Source organism: Micropterus salmoides, unplaced genomic scaffold (genome assembly GCF_014851395.1).
Source record: "Micropterus salmoides isolate LMB-PRFRI ecotype aquatic unplaced genomic scaffold, ASM1485139v1 Ms_hic_scaffold_4094, whole genome shotgun sequence".
In the NCBI taxonomy this organism is placed as follows: Eukaryota; Metazoa; Chordata; class Actinopteri; order Centrarchiformes; family Centrarchidae; genus Micropterus; species Micropterus salmoides.
Genome location: NW_024043478.1, coordinates 2,068 through 19,191, shown reverse-complemented (window position 1 = coordinate 19,191; position 17,124 = coordinate 2,068). Strand labels below are relative to the sequence as shown.

Here is a 17,124-nt window from a genome sequence, read left to right as displayed (position 1 = left end):
CTCAGAGAGAGCTGTTATCTGTAGTTGAATCACATAAAATGAAAAATTAACATGTCAACAACGCAGGGCAGCTAAACGCTCCGCTGCTGAATCACTTCAGCGTGAGCCGACGCCGGACAAAACCGCGGCACAGCCAACGCTTGTGTCGGTTCGGTTGACACCATTATCCCACATTTTACTCCAGTTTCGTTTGTTGTTGTAAATTGTACATGCCCTGTGCCACTGTGATTGGTGAGTAGGATCATAACAGGAAGCAAGTCTGTCACACAACGGTATCTGCATGACTGTTTAAAACGGGTCAGATGCGCTGTATAATTAACCTACATTTTAATCATCGTCTTCACGATTAGCTAATCGCGTTCTTTCAAATCACAATTTCAATTTGAAAACGATTAATCGTTCAGCCCTAATATGCAACTATGAACTTATTAAATAAAGAGAAAACTTCTTGACGTCTCTGGCCCCGACTGAGAATAACAGCCTCTTCATCCTGACAACAATCCTCATAACACACAGCGGCATCCAGCAGGACAAACAGGACGTCGGGCACCATGCCTCCTTACAGCCAGCAACAGGCAACAACCAGCCGAGAGTAAAGTAGACGTGTTTTCCTACCCAGGACAGGGTTAGAGGGCAGGGTGGGGAGAGAGCTCAGGGTCCAGGACAGAAGGGGAGTTGGTGCTAGCAATGCTGAGCATCTATACCTGCAGGGCTGAGCACCAGGGCCTGGAGGATGTCTGACAGAGAGACGATGCCTTCGATGCTGGAGCGCTCGTCCACCACCACCAAACGATGCACCTAGCAGAAAAACACAAAAACAGATGAACTTCATATCAGTCCTGATCTCCCCCCCCCCCCCCATGGGTCACTAAATGTATGCACACATCGTTGTCACAAATCTCACTTCAGCTTTGACTATTCTGTCCACAATTGTCTCCATTGTTTCCATTTTGTGGCACTTCATGACTCCTTCGAAGTACTGACAGCGATGTTTCAGCGCCTGTGTCACCGTGATGTCCAGGTTGTTGTACGTCTTCTCAGCAGCCAAGTTCTACACACAATCATGAAAATGCATTTTTTAGCATCTACTTTTGTTATTTTGTCTCTTCAAAAAAAAAAAAAAACAACTGAAAATGTAGAAATTTCAACTTACAATCACATCAAACTTTGAGTAAATGTCCACAACTTTGCCTGTAAAGAGTGCACAAAGAACTCAAGTAAGAAAGTAAGTTAGTTTGTTTAGTATTATTTACTTTGTCAACAATGATGTTTGTGATCTTACCAGACTCATCCACCACAGGCAGGGCAGACACTCGTCTCTCCACAAAGATGTTGAGTGCTTTGATGATGGGTGTGTCCGCATGGATGAAAGCAATGTCATGGTACGTGCCAATGCCCAGCTCCCCGAGAGTCTGCTTCATGAAAGCTGGCTTTGGCATTTCACACATCTAGAGAACACAAACGCACAGACAGGGAGGCAAGGACCTGTTCAGTGTGATCACTCTCCACCCAATTCATTAAAGTCACATCCCATTGTATTAAATTTCCATGTTTACCACAAGGGGGCAGCAGGCAAGTGAAAGTTGGACAAGTAGTCATAATCATCCATCATATAGATTAAAATGCTGTGCAAGCTTGACATTCATGCACAGACAGGCCGACAGTGACCGTGCTGGACTCACAAAAAGCTGGAGAAACTTGAGGATCCTCTTGTGCGTGAGAATATAAAGTGCGTTTCCCGTGACGGGGTCGATGACAGGCAGGCGGTGAATTTTGTTTTTGATGAGGGTGTACACTGCGTCAAACAGGCTGCAACACAATAAACACAATGACCAGTTACAAGTAGCACAATAAACATCTGCTCCCACGCACACAAGCATGTGCAAAAACAGAAAGATTCTTTATTTTGAGACAGACAATGTACCTTGCATCAGGTGATATGTTGACCAGAGGTTTGAATGTTGCTTGAAGGTAAACCTCTGAAGAAAATGAATGAAATATTAAATGTATTTTATATTCTGCTTATAAAATGGCACTGAAGTCTAACATGCAAGTCACAAAAACACGACGGCATCATCATGATTGCTAACCTCTCCACGTCTCAAGCTTATGTTCCTCTAATTCATAAATTTGCACCTGAAATACAAGAAATAGATGTTAGTTTAAAAAAACAAAACAGAATTCCTCAATGAAAGCTTATCTCATGCAAACTTTATCTATCAAGTGGACCTACCATCGGTGACTTATAGTATCTGTGTAGTATGATGATGAAATCTGTGATTGTCAGCATTCCTACAATGAAAATAGACGTTAAAGCACTACTTCAACACACAACATAGAGCGCCATGCCTGCAGGCATTGTGGAGTTGGTTAGAGGAGACAGTGCTTACATGGGCGTGGTCCAAACACCCCCACCCCCCGCTTCATCATCAGGCTGACTTGGCATTCATTATTCATCACAGCTGACTTGCAATAAACTACGCAGGAGAAAAAAAAAAAAAACCCAGCACAAAAATAAAATTCACTTCTATCTTAGTAACAGAAGTCTGCTGCAATTTATTTTTTTTATTATCTCCAGCCTCTCTGAGCACTGGTCAATACAGAGGAGTCATTGCTGCGCTTAATGGTTTGTGACAGCTCCTGCGACTTCTCCTCAATATAGCATCATGCCCCACTAACCATGACCAGAGGCATTAATACACAGCGTTTCTTCCGTTCATTTAGCAATGGCGCACCAGCACAGCAGAGACAATTTCGATCTCTGTTAAGAGAAAATCTGAAATAAAATTAACATGCCAATTTTGCCTTTTTTCCCCTGTGGACTAAAAATATGCAGACTGCATATTCTCATTAAAGAGTCAAATCTACAGAGCAAATAAGAAGACTAAAAGGTAACTAAACATATTTTGTAAAACAAGCCTTACTTTGACTGAAAAGCAACAAACCTAGAAAACTGCAAACTAACAGTCAACACAAAACTACCAATAAAGCCTCTAGTTCTTATTATACGAACTATAAACAATTATTTTAGTATGTGAAACACCAAAAAAAGCATTAAAACGGCAAAAGTCTGCTACGTTTAGGAGTTCTTACCCACAAAACTTTGCTTCTCTGTGTCCCATAGTGGAGCAGCTCGCACACCGTTGGCTACCAAGGCAAAGAAAGCTTTCTTAACCTGTCAAGCAACAGTTGTCATAAAATATCTAATTAGATTATACATTGAGATAAAACACAAAACTTCACAACAATGTGATTATCATATCTGGAGCTGAAATACATAATTAGCTGATCAGTGGAAAATTAAATCCACAACAATTCTGATAATCGATTTGGATGTTGAATCAAAACAAATATTCACATGTCCATGCTTCTAAAATGTGAAGGTTTGCTGCTTTTTAATGTTTTATGACTTTAAATTGACCATCTTTAGGTTTTGAACACACACACACAAAAAAAGAGACTTCTAAAAAAAAAAAAGATTTCTAATCAAAAATAATCTTTGGCTGCTCCCGTCATCTGATGACATTTTGTAGCAGAGACACGTGATGTATCTTGTGAAGTACAATCTAAACCCTCGGCTTTGAGTTGGTTTTAGCTGTCATCATTAGAGCTTCTGTGGATTTCGCGGTTGAAGATCTACACATCAAAGAGGGCAAACTCTCAGGATTACTGTTTAACAGCTTTTTGACAATTCTATCAACCAAGCCATCGAAACCGCCCTGAAGCGAATACTCACGCTTATTTTATTGTACATTAACTTTGACTGAATACCTCTTTCGGTTCTTAAAACAAGAAACCACATTATCATATAAAGCTCTGTCTGCAGGCAAAACAAACGTTAGGCACAGTACTAACTTGGAGTGCCGTGTCGAACACAACCAGCTTGGAACTTGTGGGGACGATGTCGTAGCACTTGTGGGATTTCATAAAGCGCATGTAAATATCACTCTCAGGTTCAGCAGCTGTAAAAAGAAAAAAGCAGGAAAGTACTTTTAGAGGAAGGAGAAATCTCACAGGGAATATATAATGAGAGACTGGAAACAAAACACACTGGGAGACTAAACAACCATTATGTTTCTGAACCACTTACAGACACTTTACTGCGCCATCTTACTGATAATTAAGCTCTGCTTTAAGCACCAACAAGCACAGAAACAGTGGAAAAACACAGACAGCAAAAGTACTGTAGGAACTTATGTCCACCATGATTCAGTTAGATGATTACAGTAGGGTTCCCCCACACACAAAGTGGATTAATCTATTAGGCTTTTTTACTGACAAAATAAATTAGTATTTAATTATTTATCATTAAAGTTTAAAAAAAGTCTTGTTCCAGCTCCTGAAATGTAAATTTTTATTTACCTCGTTTTATATCATTGTAAATCGAAAAAAAAATAATATTGCTGATCAGACAAATTACATAAATTGTCATTACTTTTTTCTGAGATTTCAAAGATTGAATGATTTTTCCACTTTTGTAGCAGCCTTACTCACATGTTGCAATACAATGAGTTCAAAAGCTTTAATTATCATGATCGGAAGTTGATAGGAGGCCCTTTAATACCTCCTTTAAATGCCAGTCGGTAGTAGCTAACGTCATCATTCATGATTTATCAAGATCACTGCATAAAATTCTCATTAAAAATATTCGACTGAGATATTTAGATAAACGGGTCTGTTATGACAAGGAACCGGTCAATTCAGACGCATGTAGAGGGGATCCTCGCATTTCTGACGCACTGCGAACACAGTCTTTAAAAACACGTTTAAATCGCATATTTGTAGCGTGGTCTGACTAACGTTATCCGTCTGGCTAGAACTGCAATACCTGAAAAATTCCTGGTGCTACGGAGTCACCTTTATGTTACATTACTAGTTGCGTTGAAGGCTGAAGGTAGTAAAAGAGCAGAGGGACACTCACCATCATCATCTAGTTCAAGTTTCTCCAGCATGCCTTCGAATAAACCGTAGACCTGTGAGGGAGAAAAAAGGCAGAAGTTTGCAGGGAAGCGCGCAGCAAATCCTCACAAATCCTCACGCAGCAGCGCACAACAAAACTTTGCTGTAAATTTGTGAGTGAGTAGCTGGGTGAAGCGACTTTTCCCCAGCGGCCCCAGCAGACTGTGGTCACACCAAGTGCAGTGCGCAAAACACCAAGAACCACCAAGAAAAACACGTAGTGCGCCACCTGCGTTTTACCAGTTACATAAAGCTGCTCCATGTCCGCTAAATAGCCCAAACACAGGTAACGTGACAAAACCCCTTGTGCTGTTACAGCTGCTACTTTCCTGGCAGACTCATGTTGGACTACACACACCCCCTTAAAAACTCGCAGTGGAACAGTCCTGATCCATTTGCTGCAGTAATGGGGAACCAATGCCGACGCTGCTCAAACAGCCACCACACGGTCGTGTGAGAATTAATCCCGCCACAATAAACCATCGGAATTCATTGTTATAGTTTTAATCTGCCAAACAACACTCACCGCAGGAGCAGGCTCGCACATGAGGCGTGGAGAGAAAAAGCAGGAAGCTCCACGCGCTGTGGACACACCCCTCCATGCAGAGCAACCTGGTTACTTCACCATATTAGGAAGTCCCTTACGTTGCTTAGCAGCAAGAAGCTGGGGATGCCTTATCACGTCCATAAGAGTTAATAGCTTCTGACAAAACAGCAACATGGTAGAGCTCTACAGCAACAACAATTGCTTTAGCCTTGGTAATTGAGGCAGCTTGAGAAAACACCACATTGTGCCATTTGCATCTCATAGACATACATAGGCACCTTCTCAACATGAAATATGCTGCATCATGCTGAGATGACGAGAGATTTGCATACAAAATTGCCTGCTTGTTGATACATGATCTCCCCTGGCCCTTAATTTGCGAGTATATCCAAAAAAGCCACTGCATCAGTATAACAAAGCCTGCATACCTGCTCTGGGATGCTACACCGTCCCCAGTGTCGTCCTGCAATGGTGACACAGCGCTTCTCTCGCCAACAACTACTCCTGCACTTTCATAAATCTTGCCCTGCAGCATCACACCGGGGCGCACAGCCTGCATAGGTATTACAGCAAACTCCAGGGACGCAGCCATACACAAATCCATTAAATGAATTGCTTCTGAAATTGGATTTGGCAAAAAGTAAACTACAGCATCAGAAGATTATTTTGTGAGCCTCCATTATGCATGGTGTAGAGGAAAGAAGGAGTGGTCACAGAGAGGCTGACAGGCACTGACTCATTGCTCTTCAACCACAACCATGAGTCCTTGGGCATTAATATCAACAGTATACAATGTTGGTGATGAAATATTGATTTACCCTCTCTGGCTAGAATCCACAATCACTCACAGCAGACAGGTGGAGACAGACCTTCAGATAATTATTCATGAAAAGGGCACAGAAGCAATTCCTCACTAGCTGTGGGAAATCTGCCTTCACCTCCTGACTCAAACTGGTGAATCCTGCATAAAACCCACAAAACTGTTCTGACAAAACCCTGAACTGCTTCTTAGTTGTTTTTGCAGCAGCAGTCAATTGCACACCTGCTTACTCCGTCATCTAATGCTGTTCAAGATGTTGCTTTAATACAGAGGCAATATTTACACCCTCTGTTTGCCACCGATGCTCAGAGCAAATAGCGCACACGCAGCCTGTTCAGAAAGTATCAGAGCTTGAATGAAAGCCATCTGCATCATCCATGCTTTTTGTTCACCACTGTCCCAGAAAACCCTTATGACCCTTATAAGTAGCACATGACTCATGGACAGAAGGCATGTAAGGCGACTGTTATGTAGCCACAAAGGAAAAATTGTTATTAGTTTTAAAGTCTTGTGATCCGTGCAGAATTTATCAGTTTTTTTTTTTTCAGGAAATATGAATCGGCATCACTGATATTGAACGAGTGCAGAGAGACAGCATTTCATTTAGTCATATATTCAGAATCAGAAACAGCTTTAATGCCAAGTGGTTTTTAACACAAATGAGGAATTTGCTTTGGTGACTATGTGCGTAATTCAGTCTTATTTTTGACCAAAAGCAATAAATGTTTGACCTATTTCAAGATTCACATGCATGTGTTATTCCTCAAGCCCTGGACAGTTCAGTCATTACTAGTGAACTCAAATCACTCTCTCCTAAAGCTTGAACCTTGGATAGGTGACCTTTAAACTAGTTTTGTACCTGTGATGTCAAATCTCTCCATAAACAACAAAGGGAGCAGTGACTTTGTGGAGCCATTAAATGCTACCGTCTCCACACAATTTTTATGATTATGTTTTAACAATGCTACCTGGTGAAAGAAAGAAGTCACGCCTAAATCTATTTGAGTCACATTCACTTGTTGGTCAGCGTTCACAAGCAGTGACTGAAGTGTTCTGAGGCAAACAAATAAAGTGACTTTTTAAAATGATGGCATTCAACTTTAATTGGTTTCTTAAAGTGAGAGCATTTTTGCAGTGTGACTCACTTGTTGTGAGGTAGATGGCACGGGGCTCAAGGAAGTGATCGGTGGTTTAGCAGAGGGAAGGGTGAGGCGCTGTCCTGTGTCTGGAGGTGTGAAGAGCGAGCGGGATCGGGAGCTCATCTCCAGGCGTTCAGGGCTGGGCCTGCTTGACTGGGCCTCCTGGGAGAACACAGGCTGGCTTGATGACTGGGTTGGGGTGGCGGGTGGTGTGGAGAGTCCTGAGGCTGCAGAGAGATAAAAATAAAAGGACCACAATTATAGATACCACAACTTATCTCTTGTTTCTCTCAATGTCAATCCATACGCCGTTCCCAGGGACACTGAAACACAGCGCGGATTGACATTGTTGATAGGCTTAGTTGGCAAGACTGAGGCCCTACAATCGTGACTGCCTCAGATACCATCAATGCTGTCACATGCTATTACAGAGAAGGAATGCATTTCTGATCCATCAGGTTGCTGCGGGTCCTGGCTACAGAGAAACAACACAGATACCAGGGATAAAGCCTCAGCCCAGTTGCTGACAGACGGGGGTGCAGCATTACAATCAATCACCATTACTAAAAGAGCTTGTATACATTATATCAACTTAAATAACAATTAGCAACTTACAGACATAAATAGTTTTTGCTATCCACTCCTTCTATAACTCATGTTTTAAAAAATACTGTTAAATCTATAAAATGTTATACAATTCACAACATTTTAAAAAAGGTTGTTTACATTTTTACAAGGCCCCACATGCCCATGGTCAACCCACACAGGTGTTTTCACTTATTTTGCCTGATTAGACTTTGCCTGAAGACTGTGTGGGAACGTAATTATAGTTTGCCCAATTTCAACCTGAGCAGAAGTCTAATTAGCCAGAAGTGAAAACACCTGCGCAGGTTTCCAAAAACCTTTTTGTTAATCCATTCAATAGTGTGCCCTCCAAGCTTGCACTTGTTTTGTCTCTTGCTTTTTTGTTTGTTTTCAGCCTTGTGTGGGATCAGTGGCCAAAAGCGGAACAGTGAGCGCTCCTGTTGCACCTCTGTGGGTTGGACTTCATTACATTTTTAGAGTGACAAATTGGCTGCATGTCTTTACATTATAATGTAATGTGTATAATGATGAAGAGAAAAGAAAGGCTCAAACGCTGTAAAACAAATAATCAATAACAAAATGACAAAAAGACAACCGTTTTATTTAAATTCTAAAAATTTTTAAATCAATGGGTTCAACATTTTTAAATTACTGGAGTACAGCTATGATGTTGCATATTTACTTTTACTTTATTGTCCCTTTTTAAATAGTTTATAAATTATCAATTAATCAAGTAATTGATTATATTTAACCACTTCCTCAATAACACTGCAGTGAACAGACAGCTGTTGACATCTACATTATTCGGTGTTCCCTTGATGGCACTCCAAAGTTCAACTCACCGAAATGAATGATGTAAAAAAAGGGATCCATAATGGATCAATATTGGAAAAAGAAACACAATGAATCATGCAGATTGTGTTTTCCCTGTTCCTGGCGCCCCTCCACAGTAACTAGGCCGATTACAACATAAGCAGCCGCATTAAACCCAACAGTCTGTCTGTGACATGAGCTCCTCCTGCGGAAGTGTCAGGTTGAAGGTGTCAGTCACATGACAGCCCTCACACGCTCTTTCACATCAGGCGTCACGATCTTACGCGGGGTGACACGCGACACTCACGCTGCCCTGGCTCCACCCCAATATTTCTGAGGCCAGACAAAGAGTGGCATGGGTGATGTGGACCAAATGGGTCACACGTCTTCCACCACGAGACTTTGTGTTGTCTTTTATCTTTCATTGCATATCCAGCACTAGTGAAAATATAAGCAGCAGTTTCAGTAAATCAGCCCACTTGACTCAGTCATATGAAATGAGCTGAGATCATTTATAAGTCATTCAAGCATATGACAAAGTACAAAGTATTTAGCATCTTTCTTAGGACTTTCTGCTATCTAAATATAATCTTCAAGTAATAATAATCACAAAAAATAAAAACATTCAAGTTAGGAGATATTTTTCATAAATGAAACCCTGTGTGTTGCGTGAACATTTTTCCTTGGTCAGTGCACTCCACACTATCTCTTGACATTTAGTTGGCATGCACCAGCCCTTTTTGGCGTACCCTGTTTCCGCTGTGTAGCCTTCTTATTTTAGTCACGCTGTTGTGGCACATTCCACAGGAGGAGATAACAGCGGGGCTGGGAGCCCTCTCTTCAGCCTGGTTTATAGGGGGTAAGCTAGACACCACACAGGAAACAGGAAATTGATGCCTTGCTGCAAGTAGTACAGTCAATTTAACTTTACATATATTTAAAAAAACATGCAGTATATAATATTTTAGAGCGAAGTTACCTAAGAACATACTACAGAGCGGTTTACGCAGGGAGACACAAGCAGCATTGATTTGTAAAGTAAATCTCTCCTTAACCTGATAATCAGTTAATTGCCATTTGACCACTTTATTACCGTTTTATTTACAGATGAAACTATCAGTCAAATTAATCAATTAGTCGACTCATAAAATTCATCTGCAACTATTTTACAACTAATTCATTTTTAAAGTAATTTTCTAAGTAAAAATGACAATATTTCCTGGTTCCACAATTGTGAGGATTTACTACTTTTTTGTCTTACGTGATACTAAACTGTACAAAAACTGTCCCAACTGCTAAACAAGCAATATAAAAAAAAAAGAGGTCACCTTAGGATTTGGGACATTTTAATGGGCATTTTTCACTATTTTCTGATTATTGTAGGTCAAAAGATTAATCAATCAATCAAGAAATAATAATTTACATTTTACAAAGCTGAAACAATTATCCTAGTTTAATAATCAATTAGACAATCGACAGAAAAAGAAGATTAATAACTATTTTCATCATCAATTTATCATTTCAGTCATCTTTCAGATGTCTTTCATAGGTCGGCAATGCCAAACATTCTCTGTTACCAGCTTCTCAATTTGTAAAAAAAATTTTTTCCCAGTTTGTATCAAACTAAACTGAATATTTTTTCAGTTTTTAACTGTTAGTTGAACAAAGCAAGCTATTTGAAGATATCACCTTGGACTTTAGGAAGTTGTGTGAGATGTGCTCAGTGGTTCACAGGTGTTCGCAGAAGGTTGCAGATTAGCAGGGGCTAATCACACTTGGTTGTTCTATTGAAATTTTTCTGCAAGCTGTGTTAACATAACACCCACAAAAAAGCGAATCCTCTCAGTCTGGGTGGCCCCTGAGGAGTAGACAGCGTGTTTTCAGTTAAGTGGGGCTACTGTGCCTCTGGCAGCAACATAAGCTAACATAAGTAAGGCTTCTCCAGGCCCAGAGGACGTGCCTTCGTTTGCACTAGTTAGAACTGGTGTGTGGACTGTGAAGCAAAAGGTGATATGACAGTGAGTAACCCCCAGTTAGCAACAAAGGTTTCAAACTAATTAATTTATTTGGGTAAACTGTTAAGGGATATGACTGTTCAGCGCTGCAGTAACAGCATGTTCTCTAACTCACATAGGTAACTGCATCATGGCAAAACATTTAAATGAGCAGTCACAATTCAAACACACAGCAAATGGACATCCTCTATTTGGCAACTGCTGAAATTTCTCATGCAGATGTCAGCATCTTAGACGGTGCAGTGAACATTGAAAGCGGCATAGTTTACTTTCCACAGTGTAGAGGTTCTGGATCATAAGACTTTAGAGTATAGGCAGAGATGTCACCATGTCGTATACTGTCTTTTACGATGAACTCTACATCTTCTACATCCACATATGGAGGTACATAATTGTGACAGGACTCCTCTCATCTACTCCACCGAGGTCAGACTGCCTCTAAATCAGGATCCGTAGCATCTGTGATAAAGTGCCACACAGTGGGTCCCAGTGCTTCACTCATCAAGCATTATGAGCCAACACTTAACAGTAACTGCAGTAAGTCTGCATGGTGGTCAGTGCTTTTTTGTCACTGTTCAAGGACCTGCTTCTGGAGGAATATTATGTACAGAGATACTGTCCCCACACATAAGGGAAAAAAGCCCCCAAAATTCAACTTGTTTTGACTGTTCCTCCTTCAGCTGAAATGCTTCCTGTCAATTTAAATAGGCCTACAGATTTCAAAATGGAGCAGCTATTCTGAAGGGACTCCCTTAGGATGTGGGACAGAAGTAATGACATTGAACTGACACTGACTCAACTGACTCAAATAGAGTGGCTATAAATCACTTTACCATAAGGAAAAGTCTCACTTATGGTATTCCATTTAATTCAGACATAGCATTAACAAGACTACTGTCACATACCGTCCGTCGTAGATAACACCGCCTTGACATATGAATTACTGGAGACATATTAGTCTAGCACAATGCATAAAGCATCATGTAGAATGTGCAGATGCATCTCTATGAACTTAGATCAAGTTTCAGCTAGCCTCTTGCTGCAGGTCAACCCCACACAGATAGCTGTACCACTTTGGGCTGTGTCCTGACAATCTGTACAGATGTACTGCATGCTTTTGTGAAAGCAGGGACTAGTCATGTAACCAGCACCTAAACTATACAAACTATATATAAGACCACAACAAAAAATATTCAGCAACCATATGCACAGTAAATAATGAATACAGTATATAGGCAAGGAATAGATTTATACCAAATAAAAAACAGATGCTCCCCTGAGTCTTGATGTTTACAATACATTTATCTGAAACCTTATTTCCTTAAAAAGGTGCACTAGCAGTGACTTCACTATGTATGCTGTTTGACTGTAAACATAAAAAGATTCCAAGATTACTGTACTGTAACTGGAGGACGCTGCAGGAACATTTTAAGATAAAGTAGTAACAGAGCAGGTGACGAGCACAGCGCATTACCAGACAGACATGATGCCTCGGACTGATGCCTCCCTCCTAGCCCATCTTGCTCCTTCCTTTTCTTGCTCCTCCTCAGGCTGCCAAACCTCTTCATGGATTGCAGTGGGTTGTTGGTTCAAAACTAAATTTGACCATGACCATCTGCATCACGGTAGGGGCACAGAGATGTCTCAAAAAGGTCCCAAGTGAGGGTTACTCCACTTGCTAGATGAAGAAAGTTGTACAGAACTGAAGTTGAAAAGTACATCCACTTAAGGGAGTCCAAAATGGTTAGTCTTTGAAGCAGTCTTTAGGAGGGGAGAGGGTCCTTTTTATTAATGGAGGAAAATGGTCACCTACAATCTATGGATGAAGAAAATATATAATAGTCTTCTGGCTTCTTCTGCAGGAGAAAACGTAATTTAAGCTATTCTATGATGTTGAGCACTTGACTTTCTCTAGAAGCCAGCAGTACAAGTTAAAAACAGAAAATAAAAACCACAGCAAGGCTAAGTTTGCATATCCAGGCAAAAAAAAAAATCCTCCAAGGCCACAGAGCACAGAGTCAGCAGGACGCAGTGTACAGTATCTTTGTCAACTCATACATTTGAAGGATCTTTTCCTTCAAATGGAGAGTTTGAAAGCAGTAAACTCCACACAGCTTCAGTTATGAAGTGTCCCTCTTGCAAGTGATGCAAATAAAAACTTGGGCCGCACTCTTTCCCACCCTCTATGCGGTGTCAGTGCTGTAAATTGTCAGGTGCAGCTGTGGGTGGCGTCTCTTTAATATAGCACGCATGTCGGCAGCCTATAAAAGGAGGCCAGTCTATGAAGGCTATGCCAGTGATTGGCTCAGGCTGCGCACCTCCCTGCCCCCCCTTACACCCACTGCCCTCCCTCTTCCCACAGAGTAAAGTCAGCACAGGCACATCTGTCTCACTCTGTCTTCACACAATGTAACATTCAGGCTCGCACAATCTCAGTGTTTCCTGAAATGAAAACTCCTTCCTTTCTAATTTCTCTGAATTTGCAGCTCAAAATTAAAGGGATTACGCTGGGAATCCTGCAGCTCTGTCATTTGTACAGCCCGTTCTCTGTAACTTTTGGGGGGCCTGACCTTTAAGATTGCTGAGGCCAGCCCCTGTCAGATGAAAGCAGGGGGACATCTCATTTTGCTGTCAGCTGATCAGAAAGCCTCCATTCAATACCACTAGCCTCCCCTACCCTTAACAGATGGCCCACTTAATATTTGCTGCTCACATTAGCTACAGCATGTCCAGTACAGATCTCAATTAACATGTTATGCAAGTGCTCCACTCCACTCAGTGGGTCAATGTGAGTGAGGGGTTGACATAGCAATGGTAAAACCAGTCACCTCAAACATACTATGATACTTTTCATTATCCTTATAAAATAAATTTGCTTCAATTTGTATTGAAGGTTGCTAAGTATCAGATCCATGTGGATTTTAAATACTGTTTATCCAAACATCTACGTGTTCATGGTGTATTTTGTTAAGTGCTTACCTGGCTTAGCATCCTCACTCAAAATAAAATCATTCTGCCCTTGTAAGGCCTGTGTTTTGAGAATTTGGAAAGTCAAAACTGCCCGGTTCCTTTATTTACTGACAACATACAGCACACAGTAGCAACAGAGAGAGTGAGTGAGAGAGAGTTGGAAAAAATGAAGAAGAAAAAAAACACTGCATGGTTGTGTGAAGAGCTCCTGAGAGTCTGGTCACTTCCAGATAAGGGTATGAAAGCTCTACAGTTGCCTTCAACAGTGAAAGACTGACAATGTCCAGGCGATGGGAAAACACATATTTAGACCAGATGGGAATGAGAAGACATTCTGATCATATATGTAGCAAATATGGATATAAATGCGCCTGAGAAAACATAGTCACCTAATGTTTATTAGTCACATTTATGTTTACTAAAATGGTATATAAAAATACAGATAATAATGTACAGGTTATAAAATTGACAGCTTATTCAACACTAGTTGAAGAACTACATCAAGACAAGATTATGCCTTTAGCACACCCTTGTGGCAAAAGTAGCGTGTCTACAAAAACATCCCACTAATAAAAATAGAAAAGCTCAGCCTGTCCACTCAGTTGCTGCATGATATTAATTTGTTACTACTATCATTGGCCCCCGATCATTTAAAGCCCCATCATTATTCAGAAAACAAACAGAGGATGGAATGTCTCAAACCACATCAAACTCTGGAAATCCTGAGCAGCTGGCACGAGAGGGCTGTAGCTGTTGGTGTGTTTTGGTGTGTTTTAGCTTGGTTACCATCAATAATCTCCAAAGCAAACGGAGCATGCTCTCTCTTGAGGTCTGGCCCTGACAGAACTATTCCAACAGCCACTGCCAAACTGACCCTCTGTGAGGAAACAGAAGAATGGGTATGTGTACGAGCCAAAAACGTATGACTCATCTTTGTGCCGTTTGATGCTGCTTCCAGCAGGGCTGTTTCCGTGTAAAACAGGCTGGTTTTTGTTATGTAATAATCAGCCGCCCAAATACATGGAGACATGAGAGCTGAAAATCTGCCCGTGTCTGTTTTTCATAAAACTGCCTAGTCCATCTCAATTCCACTTCTTAGTGCATACCAGTATTAATGAGTTTTAACATTGAAGAATGGCTGGACTTCCACCGGTTGGATGGCAAACCTGTAACAAACAAACAACAAACCCCAGTCCACCCATTTATTTGAATGTGGGGGTAGTGTGTTAACGGTGCAGTAGTGTGAACTGCAGGGTATGCCGAAACTTTTGCAACTTGATGTCACGCTGCGGTGCCCAATCACATAAGCTGTGATCAGACTAAGATCAAACAAAGCCAACCATTTAATTTTCCTAGTTGTTGGCATTAAGAAGAGAATGAACATATATCTATCAGCACTTAAGTGATTGGCCATCTGTCTGACAATACAGGTGACCCTGTTGGTCTGCAGGGCATCCCAAAACAAAGCAGTGGATAGGCTTCTACTTCCTTATTGCTGCATGAGATGTTTTTACAGTATCTCATAAAAGTGAGTACACCCCTCACATTTTTGTAAATATTTGATTATATCTTTCCATGTGACAACACTGAAGAAATGACACTTTGCTACAATGTAAAGTAGTGAGTATACAGCTTATATAACAGTGTAAATTTGTTGTCCCACATCACACATTAATGTCAAAACCGTTGGTAACGAAAGTGAGTACACCCCTAACTGAAAATGTCCAAATTGGGCCCAATTAGCCATTTTCCCTCCCCGGAGTCATGTGACTCGTTATTGTTACAAGGTCACAGGTGTGAATGAAGGAGCAAGTGTGTTAAATTTTGCTCTCACACTCCTTCATACTGGTCACTGGAAGTTCAACTGTATGTCAGGTCTGTCACAAGCAAGATATCTATTAACTCACAAACTTTATATAACACTTATGTAGCATTATAGAACTCAATTAGAAGCAGGTTCCTGTATGTGGTTTTACTTCATACAGCAGGAAACCCAACTTATCTTTTGAGATAACACTGTTTCATCTATTGTGTCTTACTTCCTTTATAATCGTCTTCCCTCTAGTTCTGGTCTTGCACAGTATATAAGAACTGATTTGCATTGCCAATACAAACCAGTTACAACAGCCATTTCAGCTTCCACCAACATTAAGCGTGTGAGTGTTTGTCATGAATGGGCAATGACAGGTTTCAGACTCACCTCTCCTGGTTCTGGAGAAAATTTTGATGCTTGCAGGTGTGGAGCTGGATGAGGAGCGGAAGATACCACTGAAGCTTAGGCGATGGGGGGACTTGGGAGAGGGGTTCTGATGGGGGGGGGTAGGGGAAGATAGTTTTAGGTGAACCTGAGCTGGTCTTCGATTGCACTGGAGCTGAATGAGGACATGGGGGGAGAAGGGCGCTGGCTGGGCTCCTGGCAGACACTCCCTTGGTGGGGCTGGCTGATCGGATGTGGCGCTCTCCCTGAGAGACAATAAGGAGGCAGTTTTACTTTCCTGCATTTTTGGAAGTGAGGGTTTATGTTCACTGTGCAACAACAGTGAGTGAGAGTGAAAACTTAACTTAAGATCCAAAGCAAAGGGCCGTACTGAATGATGTATTATGAAATGACTGACTGCACTTTGGATTACTACTACTTTTTTTTTTACCTATGAACCACTGTTTAGTTTAGTTAGCCACACTGTTAAAACTTAATGGTATCTCATAAAGAGCAGTACGAGAATGTGAGAATCATGTGCCACATGCATAAATCTGTAACCGTTTACAATAACGTACACACAATTGTGGAACGAGCGAGGAACAAATCAGGAACGACCTGATTTTTAATAGTTAATAAGTTGCGTTCCCAATATCTCAAATCAAGGACTATTGATGATAATGGAGAGTTACGAGATTACAGAATTACATAATGACCACCCTTTTCATGAGTAGTTCCAGATTAACGCTGAATCAACCACTGAGCTGCACAAAACTAGTAACTCATTAATTACTCTTAACTTAGGCTACAGGCCACACTAATATGTTTTCTTTATAAAACGCAGACTTTTTGCTACGTTTGCACCTCCCATCCAGACTAAAACAGCGAATCCGAATACCTACAACGAAGAAGTTTAAAAAAACGCTGCTGACCCCATTTTCGTTTTAAAACTTCGAGGTAGCGTATTATTAGTGAGGACAGGTGAAAACAGAGGACTTTAAAAACAATGACGCAGACACTCACATTCCTGATTGGGTCTTTTAAGTATGCAAAGCAAAAACAAAATGCTACTGACAGTG

General features: G+C 41.0%; 1 protein-coding gene across 4 annotated transcripts; it reads right to left on the bottom strand.

The window, feature by feature from the left end:
• Positions 1–437: 437 nt before the first annotated feature.
• Positions 438–16,364, bottom strand: LOC119887256 (5'-AMP-activated protein kinase subunit gamma-2-like). Of its 4 annotated transcripts, none has more exons than XM_038698129.1 (13): positions 16,049–16,364; positions 7,472–7,692; positions 4,922–4,973; positions 3,856–3,962; positions 3,094–3,175; positions 2,234–2,292; positions 2,091–2,136; positions 1,925–1,979; positions 1,683–1,809; positions 1,283–1,448; positions 1,154–1,191; positions 905–1,051; positions 438–798 (listed from the first exon to the last, which is right to left on the bottom strand). In XM_038698129.1, the coding sequence occupies exons 1-13, from the start codon at positions 16,347–16,349 to the stop codon at positions 682–684; spliced, it is 1,518 nt and encodes a 505-aa protein (XP_038554057.1). In that variant the 5' UTR covers positions 16,350–16,364; the 3' UTR covers positions 438–681. The 4 variants fall into 4 exon arrangements, with proteins under 4 accessions (XP_038554057.1, XP_038554060.1, XP_038554058.1 ...); XM_038698130.1 differs by lacking the exon at positions 16,049–16,364 and adding an exon at positions 12,353–12,806 and having other exon boundaries at positions 449–798; XM_038698131.1 differs by lacking the exon at positions 16,049–16,364 and adding an exon at positions 8,893–9,015 and having other exon boundaries at positions 449–798.
• Between the last annotated feature and the right edge of the window lie 760 nt (positions 16,365–17,124).

What these genes read in the sequence shown, in the direction of transcription:
- LOC119887256 (XM_038698129.1), bottom strand. Translation starts at nt 16,349, where the DNA reads ATGCAGGAAAGTAAAACTGCCTCCTTATTGTCTCTCAGGGAGAGCGCC. An exon ending in AGAGAAGCAAAGTTTTGTGG is followed by an intron (nt 2,293 to 3,093) that starts GTAAGAACTCCT and finishes TTTTCATTGTAG; the next exon opens with GAATGCTGACAATCACAGAT. An exon ending in ACTCAAAGTTTGATGTGATT is followed by an intron (nt 1,052 to 1,153) that starts GTAAGTTGAAAT and finishes GATTGTGTGTAG; the next exon opens with AACTTGGCTGCTGAGAAGAC.